Genomic DNA, 18,585 nt, shown 5'->3' on the forward strand with positions numbered 1-18,585 from the left:
CTCTCTCCCCTTCCCTCTCCTCTCTTTACTCATCACTCCCTTTCCCTCCCTCGCCTTCCCTATTGAAATGTAGAAAGAAGGATGATACTAGTTTTGAAGGTGAAAACAATAATGTGTATTGTTGGAAGTGATTGTGATCGTAACATTTTTATTATATTTTTTAAGATAAATGGTTTAATATTTAATTGTTAGCAAATTTTATTTTTTTTGTAATGTATTATTTAATAAAAATTTTATTTTTTGAATAATCACCTATAAAATAATTGTCCATAAATCATTTCAAGAGATTCTCTATAATTTTTAAAAACAATTTTAAAGAAAAAAGCTTTTGTCAACAAAATAAATTATTGGATTTTGAATTTAAAGAATAATTTAATATGAAAAATAGAAAAATATTAATTTTTTTTATTTATAAATAAAGTTTATTTCGAGTTTTTTTTTTTAATATTTTTTTTAAATAGTTTTTGAAAATAATTTTTCAAAACAATTTTATCGGTTTAGTTTATATGAAGATAGTATGTATTTACTTATAATACAAAAGTTTGAAAAATATCTTTCATTTTTTAAAATATTTCTCAAAAAAATTTATAAAAAATGTCTGAAAATATATTAAATTTGTTTTCAGAATAAATTTTTTTTACAAAAATTTTCCAAACAATTTTTTAAAAAAATTACAAAACAGGTCCTTCATGTTTAACGGTATCCCAACGGACCTTAAATGAATGGACAGGCCCATGATCCATTTCAAAATTCAAAAACCCAAAGCCCAGACGGCCCACGCACTTTCTCAAATCTCAACCTCCCGCTCTCTCTCCCAGTCTCCCTCCATCTATATATTTGTAGAGAGAGAAGGGACTCTTCACCAGTTCTCTGGGACAAACTCCACTAAAGCCCAGAAGCCTCTCTTTCTCTCTCTCAGAGCACTGAATCAGAAGAAGAAGGAATGAAGATGAGAGAAGAAGAGATAGAAAAGCTGAGAGGAGTGGTGAGGGATTGCTTGAGCAAGCATCTCTACTCCTCTGCCATATTTTTTGCGGATAAAGTGGCTGCCTTCACTTCCGATCCAGCTGACATCTACATGCAGGCGCAGGCTCTCTTCCTCGGCCGCCACTACCGCCGCGCCTTCCACCTCCTCAACGCCTCCCAGATCGTCCTCCGCGATCTCCGCTTCCGCTACCTCGCCGCCAAATGCCTTGTACTCTCTCCTCTCTCTACCTCTTTCTCCCCCCAATTTTCCTTTTTTTTAGGTCTTTAGATTGGGGGTTAGGGTTTTTAAAATGTTATCTTTGATTTATTTTTTTTGTCCTGTTTGGCCGCTGAGAAACTATTTTATTTTTATTTTATTTGTTTTTTTTTATATTTTCAGCTTCTGTGTGAAATTTGAAAAAAAAAAATTGAAATCGTGGATATTTATTTTGGTCTAATGGTTCTTTTTTTTCAGGAACAATATTTATTATTATTTTGTTTTAAATGAAAAAAGCTTTGGTGGTTGTGTTTTCACCTTTGCTTTTTAAAATGTGGGTGAAATGTGTTGGAAATGAAGAAAAATTGCAAAATGGAACAATGGAAAAACATTTCTTTCTAATTTCGGATTTTTTTTTTCCCAAATTTTGTAAGCATAAAGCGAAGTATATCCAAATGGGGGCCTTACTTAATTGGGAACTGCGCTGCGAAAATGCGAGTGTTTGAATTTCAATTTTCTTTCTGTTGTTTTCTTAGTTACCAGACGGTGTTTTAGCTTTTGATTATTGGAAAGCACATGGAAATTGAATGACAATGTGTGTTAAAAATATTTTAGTTAAATATTGGTTGCTTAATCATTTTCCCTCTTTTCACTTGATTCTTTCCAGTTGGGATTTGTTTGGGTTGGGAAAATGCCAAAGGAAAAGGAAGAAAAATGGCTTGAGAAAGAGATCAGTTTTTAAATCATGTTCAGGATTCAGTCCCATTTCCTTTCCCTTGTTCTTCAGTGCTCCAAATGGAGCCTTCACCCTTTTTTAAAGATTTTATGGATGTATTTATTGATTGTTTTCCTTAGAAGTTAGACCATTCCTCATTTGGGATATGTATAAATGAAATCCTCAACTCAGCTATGTTGTTGCAACTATTTGGTTAAAGCGAAGGCGAGCTTTTCATTTTTTTGAAAAAAATAAATTATTTTCCTACATTTTCTAATCAACCAAATGGAGAGTCGTTGTCTTTTTTTATTTGGTTCTACTAGTATAGTCTGACTTCTGATACATACACATGCATATACACACACTTTAGATGTAGATGGGGTAGATGGATAAATTAAAGAAATGTAAAAGGATCCATAGTAGTTTTTGCAGCTTTTAAAAATGGTTAACTTTAATTTATTTTATTCCAAATATGCTCAATAGTGTAAGGTGCGACTAATGACATGAAAATAAAATAAATTTTTGTCTCCGATATAAAGAAAGTTATTTTTCTTACAGAATTGGTCCAACATGGTGAATATTCATCAAGTTAAAACTTATTATTATCATTATTCACTTTTTCAATTCAATGACTGAGTACATTATTTATAGCAAAGGATCAACTGGTTAATGTGGCATCAATAACTCTTCAAATTAGTCAGTAACTGAAGGTAGGTTTTTAGATCATAAAACATGTTTGTATTCCAGACTTATCCCTATCATATAAACTATGATGAGTTTGAATAAAAACACCATAGTTGTGTTGTGTTCTTTAGATGCTTTTGTTTATTTCATTTGACTAAATGATGCCTTTTCTTCCTTTTAATGTATATGTACAATTAGGAGGAACAAAAGGAGTGGGATCAATGTCTGTTAATGCTTGGCGATGCTAAAGTGGATGAACATGGAAATGTTAACGACACAAAGGATTGCAATGTCATGTACTTAGATAAAGAAGGGGAAGATCGTGAAATCAATGTGAGCTTTCTTTTATATTTATATATATATATATATATATATATATAGCGTATGTGTGTACAGAGGAAGCATGAGAATCCTTAAATCTTTCATCCAATGGTTATATTTTATGTTCATTATTGATTGATCAATTTTGGTTGATGAACAAGGTATGATTCTTAATAAAGTATGTTCAGATGTTTGGTTATTTTTTTTGCTAGAAGGTTCTGAACAGGAAGATGTGTTATACTATCTTGTGACAGATCTCTTCAGCAATATGCTTTCTACGAGGCAAGGCATATGAAGCTTTGGAAAATCGTGCCCAGGCTCGACTTTGGTTAGTTTTTCTCTGCCTCCTTGCTTAATCATGTGATATTTTATGCTATTTTATTTCATAAATAAATATTTCTACTGGTGTTCTTTAACAATTTTTAAAATCTTTAGAAGTTGTGAGACTCCCTGACTGAAGAATACCATAATCATCATAGGGTGTGTAGAATAAAAGCCTATTTAGCTAGGGGCTAAGAAAATGATCTCAACCATTCATGTACAGAATCCAATTCTAACCATATTGATTTTCTTGTCTGTCTCTTCCAGTCAAATTTATTCCCTGAACTAGTAACATTGATTTTGAAGTAGACATTGCTGCAAATAAGTAAAAGCTAATGTTGATATTGAGCACAATTAAAAAAAAAAATTATCTGTTGGGTAAATTTGTAATCCATACTGGCGCCATAAATAAATATCTTCTGAAACTAGCTGCATCAAGACTGTCTTTTCTCATATGATTGTTTCATTTCTTAGACAGCTTTTTATTTGAACATGGACCCTTTTGTTACTCTTGTTTCTGTTCATAACCTAATGGCATATTCATGTGGATTTCCTTTTCTTATTATGATATTGGTTTTCATTTTGAATAAATTTATTCTATAGTTTTATTTTGTCTAGACTGCTATACTATTTTTTTTCTTTTATTTTTCCTGTAGAATTTTACTTCTTTCCTGTAATTCTATTGATTATGTTGAATATTTGTTTGCTCCTTTTCTGATGCTTTAAGGTATAAAGCTGCTATCAAAGCGGATCCTTTGTGTTATGAGGTACACCACATGTATTTTTACAATTACATCGAATATTTGATTTTTTGTCATGTCTTATTCCTTTTTTTTTGGGCAAAGATCAATATTTTCCCTTTAGTATATGAATATGGCTTATTACTTCAGTTCTATAACCTTTTACAGCAGTCAAGGGCATTAGCACCCCTTGTTAAGTAGCCGAAATCACTGTCTTTGGAATTTGATAAACAGCTGTGAATTTTCAGTCCAGTTTTCTGAATGCATTACTTCCAATTTTTAGGTTTTTTTTTTTTTTTATCATTTATTTATTTATTTTCATTTTTACTTCAGATGTGGTTGTTTCAGTTGGAATATGTTAGATTTCATTTATTTTTTAGGATACATTCATCATTATTTGTGATCTTCTCCTCATTGCTGCATGTCTCAATCATTTCAGGCTTTGGAATGCCTTATTGAAAATCACATGCTTACGAGTGAGGAAGGTAAGATATCTGCTGTAATGATTTTATTCTAGTCATTTATGCATGTGATTAAAGAGAATCGTTTTCCTTTTTATTTTGTTATGTCTTTCTTGCACTTTTCAAGTCCTTCCATTCTGGTGTCTGATTCATCTACTGAATTCTTGAATAAACCTTTGTATTTCTCCAAAAAACTATTTTGGTTCAGGAGATCTGATAGTTATTGTTACTGAATTTCAGAAGCAAGTTTACTTTCATCTTTGCAATTTGCTCCTGAAGATGGATGGCTCTCCTCATTCTATTCATGTTTGATAAAGAAGGTACCCAAATCTTCAACTTGAATATTTAATAATTTGAATATAAAACATGTTGCTGAATCTGACTTATGCATTTGTCTATTTTTGTGTCAACCACATTGATCAGAATTGTAAGAAAATGCTTGCATTTACTAACAAATTGTTTTTTTTGTGTTCTCCAGTATGACAAAGAAACTGTGGTAGAAGCCAAATTTACAGAACTTGAAAAACAAAGTTGTAACATTAATCCTTCGGACCCATCCTTCATTTGCACACTGAAAAACAATACAGATCTTCTAGCCTGCAAAGCTGAATACTATCATCAATGCGGCGAATACCAAAAATGTTTTGAACTAACTGCTATGTAAGTTAGAAACTGCTTCTGAAAAGAATAGAGCTGTAATTTGTTTCTTAATATGCCTAATCTGACCTGATTTTTTATGTTTCTCCTACAACACTTATTCCAGATTGCTTGAAAAAGATCCATTCCATATGAAATGTACCTTAGTGCATTTAGCAGCTGCTATGGAGCTTGGACATTCAAATGAACTCTATCTTATGGCATGCAATTTAGTGAAAGATTATCCTCAAAAGTGAGAATGCTTTCTTTCATTATGTTCCTTCTTTTTTCAATGTATTTAGATTTTGTTTTTCTGAGTTTAATTTGCACTTCAGATAGTAACCACAGTTATAGCATAAGATGTTGTGCTTAGAATCATGGTTAAAATTGAACCTGTGGTATAATGATGATAATCTGTCATAATAGTTGGGTTGAGGATCTTCAAACCACTTCTAAGTTGGTGAAATAACATTTTTGTTTGCCTTGTTTTTAGGCTGACATGTTTCAATTTGTGCGTTTAGGTCACTTCACTATTTTTGTTTTGAAGAACCCCACCAAGGGGTTCCATCAAGGTACAGAGCAAAATAATATTTAAACTTGAGGCGGACAATGACAACATAGAGAGGGCTAAATGATTGTGGTTGAGGTGTTTTACCAAAGGGGAAAAAGGGAAAAGCCCAAAAGCTATTTTTGTGTTTGTCAAACTTGATAAGATTATCAGTTGAAAAGTGTTTTTGAAATAATTTTTCCTTGAGGGCTTGGTGCTTGAGGGAGGTAAAGAAGGATTATAGGACAGCTCTTTAAGAAAGCTGTGAGGAAAGGGTGCGAAGGTTTCAATCTAGAGTGTGTGATTCTTTGGGGACATAGGTTCAGAACTAAGTTCTGTTATGATCTTTGGTGCAGAAACTCCTTTGAAGCTTCAGTTCTCTACTTTTTTTTATCTTGCTATTGGCAAAGAAGTGTGGGTTATGGATTATTTCAACAGGTTTGGGCATTGGGGTTGCTGGAAGTCAAGATTTAGGAGAGGCTCCTTTGATTGTGAGATAGAGGAAGTGGATTCATTTTTGCAGCTTTTCAACATAATAGCTGGCTATAGTGGTGTTGAGGGCAAGTTGATGTGAGAGGCTTCCCAGAATGGATTTTTCGTAGTCAGATCCTACTACTAGTAGTTGTCTTCCAGTGCAGCTATTTTTTCCCTGGTCCAAGAGATCAGGGACTAAAGGTGGCTCTCTTTGCTTAAGAGGCCGTGTAGAAGAAAATTCTGATGACTTATCAATTTATGTGATAAGGATGGACATTGGTCAGTTGGTGTTGCCAAAGAAAACAGAGAAAGGAGTTGACAAATTATATCATTATCCACAGCAGTCTTTCAGTTTATGGGGTCTGCCTTCTCCCTATTTGGAGTGTCTTGGGTCCTTTTTCACACAACTAAGGAGGTACCTCTAAGAGGGTGTGAAAAGAGAGAAAAGGGAGAATCCCTAATTTTTGTTATTGAAAAACTGTAAATAATACACATTGGACTTGGGTATATATATATATATACATGTTAGTGGGACCCACAATACAATAAGGAAAGAAAAGGAAAAAGAAAAGTAAATAACCTAAATAATTGTACACTATCTAACACTCCCCCTCAAGCTAGAGCATATATGTTATATGCACCAAGCTTGTTACAAATGTATTTAATTCTAGGACCTCTGAGAGATTTAGTAAAAATATCTGTTAGTTGATCATTTAAATTGACAAAACTAGTCGCCACACATCCTGATGCGATCTTCTCTCTAATGAAGTGACAGTCAACTTCAATGTGTTTGGTCCTTTCATGGAAGACTGGATTGGATGCAATATGCAAAGCGACTTGGTTGTCATAGATGAGCTTCATCTGTTCATCCTTTCCAAATCTCAACTCTCGAAGAAGATGTTTCAGCCATATGAGTTCACATGTTGTCAGAGCCATAGCTCGATACTCGGCTTCAGCACTAGATTTGGTCACTACATCTTGTTTCTTACTCTTCTAGGATATTAGGTTACCTCCAATAAAAACACAATACCCGGAAGTGGAACGTCTATCTGTGGGTGAGCCAGCCCAATCTGCATCTGGGTAACCAACAACCTGGGTATGACCTCTGTTCTCGTACAACACACCTTGGCCTGGTGTGCTTTTGATATATCGAAGAATGCAGATTACAGCATCCCAATGGCTATCACATGGTGACTGTAGGAATTGACTAACAACACTTACAAGAAAAGAAATGTCTGGACGAGTAATGGTGAGGTAGTTCGGTTTACCTACAAGTCGTCGATATCTCCCAGGATCTCCTAAAGGCTCCCCCTGTCCTAATATAAGTTTGACATTTGGATCCATAGGAGTGTCTACCGGTTTACAGTCTAACATACCGGTTTCTTCCAAGGTGTCTAAAGCATACTTCCTTTGGGAAAGAACCACACCGGAACTGGATTGAGCTATCTCAATCCCTAAGAAATACTTTAGTTTCCCCAAGTCTTTAGTCTGAAAGTGGGTGAAAAGGTGTTGTTTTAGTTTTTGAATACCATTCTGATCACTGCCTGTAATGACGATGTCGTCCACATAAACTACCAGATAAATACACTGCCCCGAAAAGTTATGATGATAGAAAACGGAATGATCTGCTGTACTGTGGAACATGCCAAACTCCTGAACAACAGAACTAAAATGGCTAAACCATGCTCGAGGAGATTGTTTCAAGTCATATAGAGAACGGCGTAACCTGCACACTAAACCAAACTCCCCCTGAGCAACAAAACCAGGTGGTTGCTCCATATAAACTTCCTCACATAGTTGTGAAAGGCGCGCCTAGGCTCGGGGCGGCGCGACGCCACCCTTCGGCACCTCGCCTGAAGGGAGGCGACGCCCCTTCACGAAGGCACCGCTTAGGCGCGCAAGGCGCGAGGCGGTCGCCAAAGTTGCCTAAGTTGCCTTCGACGGTCCGACCAGGTAGGTACACACTCCTCCTTCTCCTTCTTCTTCTTCTTCTTCTTCTTCCTCCTACCGTCGAGTTGCAAAGAGCCCTAAATTTTTTTTTTATTTGGTGGGTCCAAAACGACGTCGTTTTGGAGCCTGTTCCTTTTAAAAAAGAAAACAGGCCAAAACGACGCCGTTTTGGCCTGTTCCTCCCATCCAGCCCCCTTTTCTGGTCTTTCTCAACCCGAGACCACTCCCATTTGTGCCCTAGCCTCTACCGTGCTGGAGAAGTGAAGAAGAAGAAAAAGAAGAAAAATAGGAGAAAAATAAGGGTGCGCCTCACTTCACTAAAGCCCTCGCCTTAGATGCGCCTTGCGCCTCAAGCTCCAGGACTACTTTGCACCTTGGTGCGCCTTGAGCCTTTTAAAACTATGCTTCCTCAGCAAGATCCCTATGAAGGAAAGCATTTTTAATATCTAACTGATAAAGAGGCCAAGAACGCATAGTAGCCATGGAGAGCAATAGACGAACAGAAGCTATCTTGGCAACAGGAGAGAAAGTGTCACCATAATTAGAACCATAAACCTGAGTATAGCCTTTAGCAACTAAGTGGGCCTTAAGGCGATCAACCTGACCATCAAGGCCAACCTTAACTGTGTAGACCCAACGACAACCAATTGTAGATTTACCAGAGGGTAAAACAACAAGATCCCAAGTGCCATTGGAGTGTAAAGCAGTCATTTCATCTACCATTGCCTGTCGCCAGCCTGGATGGGAAAGAGCCTCAGGGGTGCTCTTGGGAAGAGAAACAGAAGATATAGCAAAAACAAATGCAGAATAAGGTGAAGATAATCGATGGTAACTCAAAAAATTGTAAATAGGATGAGGATTATGAGTAGATCGATTACCTTTCCAAAGAGCAATGGGTAAGTTAGCAGAAGGAGGCAGAGCCGGGGCAAGAGAAGCCGAAGGGATAGGAAGTGAGTTAGCAGGTACCTCGGCCAAAGAAAGAGGAATAGCGACACGATGATGGCGATGATAAACCTGAAATGGGCAAGAAGGCACTGTATCAGGTGGGGAGATAATGGGAAGGGGTAAGACTTCAAAAACAGGAAGAGACTCAGAGGTGGAGAAGAACAGTGAGTCCTCAAAGAAAGTGACATCAACGGAGAGGAAGTCATCAGAGGTCGCCGGAAAGGCTGTTTAAAGGGCTGGCGGAGACAAAAAACCCCAAAAAATGCACTTTCAGGGCTCGGATGACACAAGCACAGATGGAGGGTGGCTAGACGGCGTCAGGCGAGGCTGGAGGTGGAAGCACGTGACTGAGAGTCTCCCTCTGGTGCTTTGAGAAAACTTGAAGATCTCCTCCTTGCGCACCTGATGGTATGGTCGGTGTCGGAAAAGGATTTCGCCGGAAAAAGGTCGCCGGCGATGAGGGTTTTCTAACGGCGATACGGTTGATCGGAAAGCTTTAGGAGATGGGAAGGGTGACCGAAATGAAACACAGTCATTGAAAGATTCTAAAATGGATTCACGGATAAATTGAAAATAATTAGGGTTTTTTTCTCCCTAGGCTCTGATACCATGTGAAAAAAGAGAAAATGGAGAATCCCTAATTTTTGTTATTGAAAAACTGTAAATAATACACATTGGACTTGCGTATATATATATATATATATATATACACACATGTTAGTGGGACCCACAATACAATAAGGAAAGAAAAGGAAAAGGAAAAGTAAATAACCTAAATAACTGTACACTATCTAACAGAGGGCATGGTATTTTTTTAAGGAAAGGGCAAAAGCCAATTTGGAAGATCACCGCCTTTATTTATTCTAGACTATATGAAAGCAACAGAGGAGAATTTTAGAGGAATAGAATGGTCTTGGTAAAAATCTTCTTCTTAAATCCTTTATTTATTTATTTTTTATTTTTTATTTTTTTTTATTTTTCTTTTTGGTGGGAGGGAGGAGAGGGGAGGAGATGCTAACTCTTCCTTTTAAGACTTAATTGACAGTTAAGGGTTGATTTGGACTGTTGCATCTATTGTGTAACAGGTGAGATGGGGAGGGCTGGGCAGGTGGGGTTTGCTTGCTGGGGAATTAGATGTAAACTTTTCTTGACTCGGTTTGAATTGGTGTGTCTATTGTGTGCCTTCCTTACTTTTAGCCTCGGATGGCATCCTTATTGTGTGCTTGGATTGAGCCCTTTTTATTATGTGTGTGTGTGTGTGTGTGTGTGTAAAATATGTATATCAAGAGGAAAAGAAAGGTGTTTCCTTTGAGCTTGTCTATCAATGATTGCTGTTGCTCCTTTACTTTCATTTATCGGGCCTTTTTTCTTGTTCTCTTTTAAGGGCACTTTCATGGTTTGCTGTTGGTTGCTACTACTATTGTATCAAGAAGTATGACCAGTCACGCCGTTATTTCAGGTAAGGATAATACACTATCAAGTTTTTGGCAAATTTCAATGGATGCAGTATTGGTCATATGTTGGGTTTCCATACGTTAATTGTATCATTATTTGCTGGTTCTTCACTCCATCCATTTGATAGGAAGGGGTTAGGTCATTTCTGCTTTAAAATGGATTAGTTTTGATTTCTCTGGCATTCATCTACTATGAGAGTGCACTCTGGCATTTTTCTTTGGAAGGCATTGACATGCTATATGCCTTCTGTGGTCGGAATTTTACATTCTTTACCAGCAGTGCTGGTGTCATTTCCCAGCTACCTTTTTGTAATGTGCATGAGCCTGTGCAATAGACTTTCTTCTTGTCTGAGCAATCACCTGGACATGCTTTAAATCTCCTGAGCTCAATAACATGAATATAACCAGATAATAGATGCCGTTGAACTTGAACATCATATTAATATTGGCCATTGCTTGAACATCATTTTGTTTTAAGTGGTTATTTTTTAACTGGTGTTTTATTTATTGAAGTGTGGGTATGTTCTTCTAGTTGCGCGTGTTCGAAGAAGGGATGGAGGGAATGGACACTTGTCCATCCCTTTATCCCTCTAACTTTATATTGTTTTCTCACTTGTACAAAATTGAGGTGGTGATTGTTTTCTGTAAACTGTAACTTGCTCATCCATCAGAGGCCTAACAATTTGGTAAGCTCTTGATGTATGCAAATTCTAGTTAGGAACAGGAAGCTCATATTGTATATATCTTCATTATGGGGGTTTGGACTGAATTATTAATCTAAAATTATTTTTTGTCCATGCAACTAGTCTTTTTAATTTATTATTGCTGTTGTACCTTGTTGGTAATGTTTGTTAAGTTTGTCATTCTAATCCTAGTTGGTTTCTTTTTTCTGGGTTATATTCTATAGCAAGGCTGCAAATCTAGATGGAACATTTCCTCCTGCTTTGATAGGTTGCGGAAATGCTTATGCTGCTCAAGAAGAGGGTGACCAAGCAATGTTGGCCTATCGAACTGCTGCTCGCTTGTTTCCTGGGTAATTTAGTATAGTAATTTGTTTGATCTTCTTTCCTGTCTAATTCATGCTTGTCACTTAGCTGTAAATCTATAAGTAACTTACCAAAAAACTAAAGCTATGAGCACTCAAAATGATATGTTCGTATCAATAAGTTTTTGCTGGCTTCAGTGATGTTTTCTCTATTAGTTTCCTTTTCTAGGATTTTTTTCTTTATTTTTTGTCTTTTTTTTTTTTGGAGTTTATTTATTTAATTTAATTTAATTTAAAATTTATTGTATGGTTTAATAGATTTGTGTATGTGTATTGAAGTTTTATGTTGCGCACACAGAGAGATTGCATTTCCCTGTCCTAGAGTATCTGTTGCAGTCAAAATTTCTGATGAAATGATAGGAGAGCACAAGATACATGTACTTTCTCAGAGGAACAAATATAATGATACTGCTATATGAAGTACTGCAAACTTTGTGTGTCACTTTGTTTATTCACTTCTTTGTGTTCGTGAAACATTGTTTATTGACTTCTTCATGTTAACTTTATTATTATTTTTTCCCCATGAAAAAAAAGGCCCTTTTATCATCCCACTCTATTTGGGCATGGTTATGCTGAATCATATGAAAATATGTATATTCTCCTTCTTCAAACCACTTTCTTTTTGGTCTTTCCTTCTTGCGACATCTTCAACTTGACCTGTGTTTTACTAGTAAGATGGTGGTTTCATTGCACATTGCCAAAATCAGCAATTTTCTCAGTTCTGATCTTCTCTTAAACCTTTTGATTCCAAAGCTTATAAAATTTCAATTACATCAATTGAAACTATCTTTAGCAAATGGCATAGAACATAGGATCTCTTCCCATATTCCCAATCAATGCCATACTAAGGCAAAAAAGAAGGCTTTATCTTGACCCATGATACAGACTTCTTGTGGTGAAAATCACCAGTTTACCCTCAAGTTCTCATAATAGTCCTTTGGTTACCCTTTATTAATTCAATACATCTCTTCGGAACTATTTTCTTCAGCACTAGGTATAATTCATAAAATTTTATGGAATTTGTTAACTTGTTTTATATTTAATTGTTGACTTCTAAGGTAGCTCTCCATGCAACCAATATATTTAATTTAATGACTTTTATCTGCCTGGAGGTGGATGGTGGTGGTGGTGTAATAACAAATGTAGTGCCATAAATATTATGGCTGTTTCTTGTTTTAAGAGTCTGGTTTGCAATTATGAAGATGTAAACTTGATTCTGCTGATCTGTACATGTCAATACATGTGAATGGTTGTTCACATGTTTGTTTTGTACAATTTGGAAGGAGTGCATTAGAACTTCCAAAGGTGTTGAATGCTTACCCCTGACGATGAAAGTTTCTTTTCTGAAGGCTTTATTCATGTGGTCTGATGTCTCATGGGGTTTCCCCATCTTTCCTTCCTTGATTTTACAGATAGTTTGAAGGTTTTTTTGCTGTGTTTGCCTTTGTTTTCTCTTTTTGCTATGGCTTTTCCACACCTTGTATACATCCTATATGGCTATATAAAGTGCCTTCTTTTTCTTGGGTGCCTTTGAATGCAGTTTGCACATCTATTTGCCTATAAAAAAAAGAGTAAATAAGGTCCTGAGAATTTGCATAATTGTTTGTATAAGAACATTGATAATGACTTCAATATGGGGAGTCATGAATTTTGGAATATCATGTGTGCTTGCCTGCAGTGATGTAGCTATATATGACGTATAAGATTTATCCTTAAGGATTGATGAATTTGTTATTTATTTACATTTTTCTAAGTTTTAAAGTAAGCCCCAGGATCAGTTTCTTTGTTTGGTCTTAATTTCATGTCAGGACCAACACATGGCCTTACACATGCTCTTCAAGCACTCAACAATTCATGCATGTTTGTGGATGTGGTGCCTATATTTTAAGGACTCTCTACTGATCTAGTACAATAATCTATTAGGCTGCTTGGCGCATTTCTTGTTAACTGGAGCCTTTAATTTCCTGCCTCAAAGGCTTGGACAGGGGACAGGGAGGTTCCAGTTCAATTCCATATGACACTGAAAAAAATGAAAAGGAACAAGTCATCTTCAGTTTTCCTACTTCAATCTGATCATTAATTCGTCTATTTTCTTTCTTGGATTTATCTTTCTTTGTGATGATCTTGTACTTTATACCTGTGGCATAGAATAATGAAAGCAGGAGTGTGCTGGAATGGGGGAGTTACTCCCTTACTATATCTAGGAAGCATCTTGCTTTAAAATTCGTCACATTTTTCTTATAAACAAGAATTATGTGTTTATGTACATATTTAATTCAGTGTCTCTATGTTAAATTACTGATTAAAGATCTAATACGATGGTCAACTAGACCATACACTTAATGCACATCTCATCTCATTATGCTTTCTTCCCAACTTGAATTTGGGTGTTGAATCCTGCTATTATCATTTTTAATTTTAACCATCTTTTTAAATTTTGTCTGTTAAAGACCTATCAAAAAAAAAAAAAAAAATTATGTGTTAAAGCACCACCCTTCAAAGAAGCTCCAATTCTGGTTCTTTCATATACAGCAGGGTTGCACCACTCCATTTTGTTAGGAAAACATGTCATGTCTGCCTTCATGTATGTAGGTTGTTTATTTTTCTTGCTTGCTTTTCTTTCCCTTTTTTTTTAGAAGAAACACACTTTCCTTCTCAATTTTTTTCTACACGGTTCTGGCCATAATTGAGCATGACTCTTGTTGCGCTTAATTTCATTGTTGTAGGTATAAATCTCATCACATATTCTATTTGTTTCTTAACTTACACGTAGTGGAAATTTTCTTATTATTTATGAATTGTCTTTTTACAGGTTGAATCTTGATATTCTCTTATTCCAGGTGCCATTTACCCACTCTGTATATTGGGATGGAATACATGCGAACCCATAGCTTTAAGCTCGCTGAGCAGGTAATATACTAATATATTGGGATGGAAATTTTCTTATTATTTCATAACTTTTACTTTTGGTTTTTGATTTAGTTTTTCTTTCTCTATTTGTTGAAGTAGCTTGCTTCTGAACTACTTCATGAAAATGTCAAATTTTTTACAAGCATTCTTGTTTTCAGTTTTTCATGCAGGCAAAAACTATTTGCCCCTCAGACCCTCTTGTATATAATGAACTTGGAGTTGTTGCCTATGATATGAAAGAGTAAGGATCTCTGCTCCTCATGAAATATGCAATAGTGGATGGTATATGATACATCAATGTTTGGCTGATTTTAAATAAAAATGAAAACTCAGAATTCACCAAATAAGAGTTATGAGGAAAACAGAGCAATTCATTGTTTTTTTTTTTCTTTTCCTTTTTTTTTTTTTAATTTTGGTTTTTAAAGATTTCCATTCAGGGAAAGTGTCCACAAGGTGAAAGCAAACCAAAATATGTATAGTGTAGTTGGCTTCTCCAACAAGGAATACAGTGAAGAAAAACTACTTAAAACTGTTTTTAAGTGGCAAAACCAGCAATAATTTAACACTTCCATAAAATTGTCTCCCTCAATACTAATCAGAAATAATTTACTTTCTGAAAGTTGCTGATTTAATCAAACCTAAAAAAGGGGCTTGAAAGATGAGTGCCTGCTCAAAAGATTACAACCATCACCATTAGGTGATTGTTGGTCAAAACTACAGTATCACTTGGAATGCCTCAGATGGGGATCCTTTTATTGGATTATTCTGACAGCATACAGAATTTATCAGATGTACAGTCTAGGTCTTTTAAACAGGGAAATAGAAAGTAACTAAATGTAGATGCGAGAACTAGAGCTGGTAAGAGAACAAGGAAAGATGTTAGTATCTCTTGCAAGTGTCTCCTTTGCATGTGGTTTAGTTGGAATTGGATGGTCTTTTTTTTGTCCAAAGGAGAGGTTTGGGAAATGCTTTATAATAGCATCATCATTTTTCTCTTATTATACTGTTAGGGAGTTATTAGTTATGGTTGTTTATTCATTTACAAGTATGCTATTAAGTATAGTTGGTATTATTTTGTAAATACATATGTTGTTGGATGTATAACACGGGCACTTTTTTTTCTCTGCTTACTTTATCTGGTGAAAGCTCAAAATTCCTTTTAAGCCATAACTAATCATGCTTGCTTTATTTTAGTTATTTTCAGTGTTAGTTGTCTTTGGAAACACTTTCAGGTACAATAAAGCTGTGTGGTGGTTCCAGAAAACGTTGAGTCACATTCCTTCCTCTTTAAGTGAAATGTGGGAACCGACCATCGTAAATCTGGCTCATGCATATAGAAAGTTAAAGTATGTTGCTAAAGTTTCTATGAATTGATTCTTTTTACTTCCTGGATTTTTCCTTTTCTTATTATCTTCTAGGACTTCACATTCCCTAGTAACTTTTTATTTTTTTAATTAAAATTTGCATTCCTCATAAAAAAAAAAAAGGGTCCTCTCTTCTGATTATGTTAGTTTAATTTGTAAAACATGAACGAAAGCTATATGTTTTGCACCTCATAATGAAAACCTACTATGTGTCAGGATGTATCATGAAGCAATCTCATTCTATGAGAAAGCCCTCACATTATCGACCAGAAGTTTGAGCACTTATGCTGGCCTTGCATACACTTACCACTTGCAGGTATCTTCCTTTTATTTATACCATGAAAAAAATGAACGTCCTCCTTCTGTGGCCTTCGTTGAATATGCATGCAATTTTTTTGTCTGTGTGTTATTAGTGGATTGCTTTGAAGTACCACAATAGTATGCTTTTAAGTCCATCTCTTTACTGTTGATGAGTATAAGGACAGTTTGATCTTAAGTACTGTTACAACTTGGAGATCAGAAACTCTAAGGTTTGGTTCTTCATTAGTTTGGCTTGTAATTTGTCTTGATTTAGTAGCATATAAGAGGTTTGCATGTGAAATTGTATAGTGGTCAATTGCGCTCTCTTAGTTTGATGAATACGCAAACCTAATGCTTGGCTAGTGTTGTTTAATATGCTCTCTTAAAGGCTCCTGTGGAAAGAATCCAGTTTGTGGACATGATTTCTTGTCAATTCTATGATTCTCATGGCCGGGACTAAACACTAATTAAAAAGGACCTATCTTTTCAAAATGGAAGCTTGAGAACCCTCTCACTGTCAATGAGAAAAAATGTCAATATCTCTGGCTACTTTGCTTTAGACTATTCCGATCATCTCCCATTTCTGAAATATAATATGAAAATCGATATACTTTCATGTACAGAAACCAGGATAGTGCTTCTTAATTGATGGAAATGGTTTACTATAAAATTGTAAATTTGTATTTTAAACTCTATTATCAAGAAATGGCTTGCTGCTTCTCAATTGGATGTTTCTTTTTTCTCTGCTGGTTTTGAAGCATTACCATTCAAGTACTAATCATGATTGAAATGATTCACATATCATCCCACATAAAATGACTAAATTCCCCTCTTCTTGATTGAATTGTAGAGTTTTGGCTTGTCTCCAAGCCCAGAAATCTTATATTCTTATTTCTGTTTGCTTCTTTGTTCATCATGACAACAACGTGATATCGTGTTGCTGGCTTTCTTCTATCTCTTTTTTGCCCTTGTGCAGGATAATTTTCCTGCAGCCATTACATACTACCACAAGGTAAGTTTTCATAAATTCCCAATTGCTACTGTGTCATTATAAGACTTGGAGTGCTACTTGGTAAGGTTGGCCCAACTCAAATAAACCAAACTCAGCCCAACCTTTCGGCAATCATTTTCAATACTTGAATTAAGCTTAGACCAAGTTTTTTCAACTTGATCTCAATTTGAATTAAGCTCAGGCCAGTTTGGACAACCTGAAACTAACCCGAACCTGATCTAATATCTTAATAATATTTATAATTCACATTATTCTATATAATAATATTCATTTAATTTTATTTTTTTTTAGCTTTTTAAGGAAAAATATCAAATTAGAACTATATCATTTACTTTTTAATTTTTTGGAAAGATACACGAATTTATTTGTACTTTTTTATAATTATCTCAAAATTTTGCCCCATTTATTATTTAAATGTTGGTATAAATACATGAAACAATTTTTAAAAAATATTTTGAATGAATTTTGAATCATACAACCTAATCAACTCAAGTTTAATCCAATCAATCCAAAGTTAGAATTGGGTTCAGTACCTCGAATTAGAGGTTGAGCTCGGTTTAGCTATCAACCCACCCGCCCCACAAGTTGCCGCCCCCTATTTATGACATTAAATATCTGCTCTGAGTTACACAGCCAATTTTCTTCCCACCCAACCCGACAAGTTGCTGCCCCCTATTTATGACACACAATATCTGCTCTTGAGTTAGACATAGCCAATTTTCTTTCTTGCTTCATGAATCTTGGGTTTTATATTATTAAGGATCATTCTAGTTAAGAAACTCTAAATTTTCTGAACCATTTCCTCTGTTGTGTTAAATTTTCAATCAGGCTTTGTGGCTGAAACCAGATGACCAGTTCTGCACAGAAATGTTGACTCTGGCTCTTGTAGACGAAGCTCGTCGAGGCCTAGACCCAAGAAACGAATCCCGTTAATGAGGTGCTTGTTTAATGCTGATCACAGATCCATGATATATCCCCTCAACGGACCTCATTTAAACATGACGATTGCATCAAACTAGTAGAAATATTAGGCATTGTCTTTAAGGTTTTATCTATCAGGCCAAGGAAAGTTATAATTATCAGAGTTTGAATTTTGGAAATTTGAAGTGTTGTATATGTGTTTCATTGTTGTCTAATTGGGTTCTTGGGTTTTTGGTGCCTTTTTTGTGGTAAATTCAGGAGAATTGCTCTCTCTCTCTCTCCCAAAGGGGGAAATAATTTTTTGTCTAATTAAGGCTTTTTAAAATAGTATAAACTCGGATGAAAAAAATTCATCATTTGGCATGATTTCAAGAAATGCAGAAATGAAGTTTTCCACATAATCACAAGCAGCCCAACCCAAGTTATATTTGAGACACCTCCTCTAAGTGATAATCATTAATTCAAATTAATGATTGAAGTTTGCCCTTTTCTTTTTTAGGGTTGAGTTTGGTGACTTTTCATCCCTAATTTTAGCAATTGGACCTTTTCTTATCTTATGTCAACAAAATGGATAGATAACTAAATGACCTTTATGGCATCCC

General features: G+C 35.4%; 1 protein-coding gene across 1 annotated transcript; it reads left to right on the forward strand.

Annotated features, from left to right (window-relative positions):
- The first annotated feature begins 824 nt into the window (after window positions 1-824).
- LOC100267422 (anaphase-promoting complex subunit 6) lies at window positions 825-18,222 on the forward strand. The gene is made up of 16 exons (XM_002283165.5): window positions 825-1,195; window positions 2,781-2,915; window positions 3,158-3,231; window positions 3,952-3,991; window positions 4,404-4,449; window positions 4,666-4,745; window positions 4,904-5,085; window positions 5,189-5,314; window positions 10,362-10,436; window positions 11,339-11,464; window positions 14,317-14,386; window positions 14,545-14,627; window positions 15,619-15,732; window positions 15,967-16,066; window positions 17,027-17,062; window positions 17,891-18,222. The coding sequence occupies exons 1-16, from the start codon at window positions 944-946 to the stop codon at window positions 17,993-17,995; spliced, it is 1,644 nt and encodes a 547-aa protein (XP_002283201.2). The 5' UTR covers window positions 825-943; the 3' UTR covers window positions 17,996-18,222.
- Window positions 18,223-18,585: the final 363 nt, after the last annotated feature.

The sequence above is a fragment of the Vitis vinifera genome, chromosome 19 (genome assembly GCF_030704535.1).
Source record: "Vitis vinifera cultivar Pinot Noir 40024 chromosome 19, ASM3070453v1".
NCBI classification, from domain to species: Eukaryota; Viridiplantae; Streptophyta; class Magnoliopsida; order Vitales; family Vitaceae; genus Vitis; species Vitis vinifera.

Coding starts and splice junctions, on each gene's coding strand:
- LOC100267422 (XM_002283165.5), top strand. CDS start 944: ATGAAGATGAGAGAAGAAGAGATAGAAAAGCTGAGAGGAGTGGTGAGG. Junction 4,450..4,665: donor CATGCTTACGAGTGAGGAAG/GTAAGATATCTG, acceptor ACTGAATTTCAG/AAGCAAGTTTACTTTCATCT. Junction 15,733..15,966: donor CATGCATATAGAAAGTTAAA/GTATGTTGCTAA, acceptor ACTATGTGTCAG/GATGTATCATGAAGCAATCT.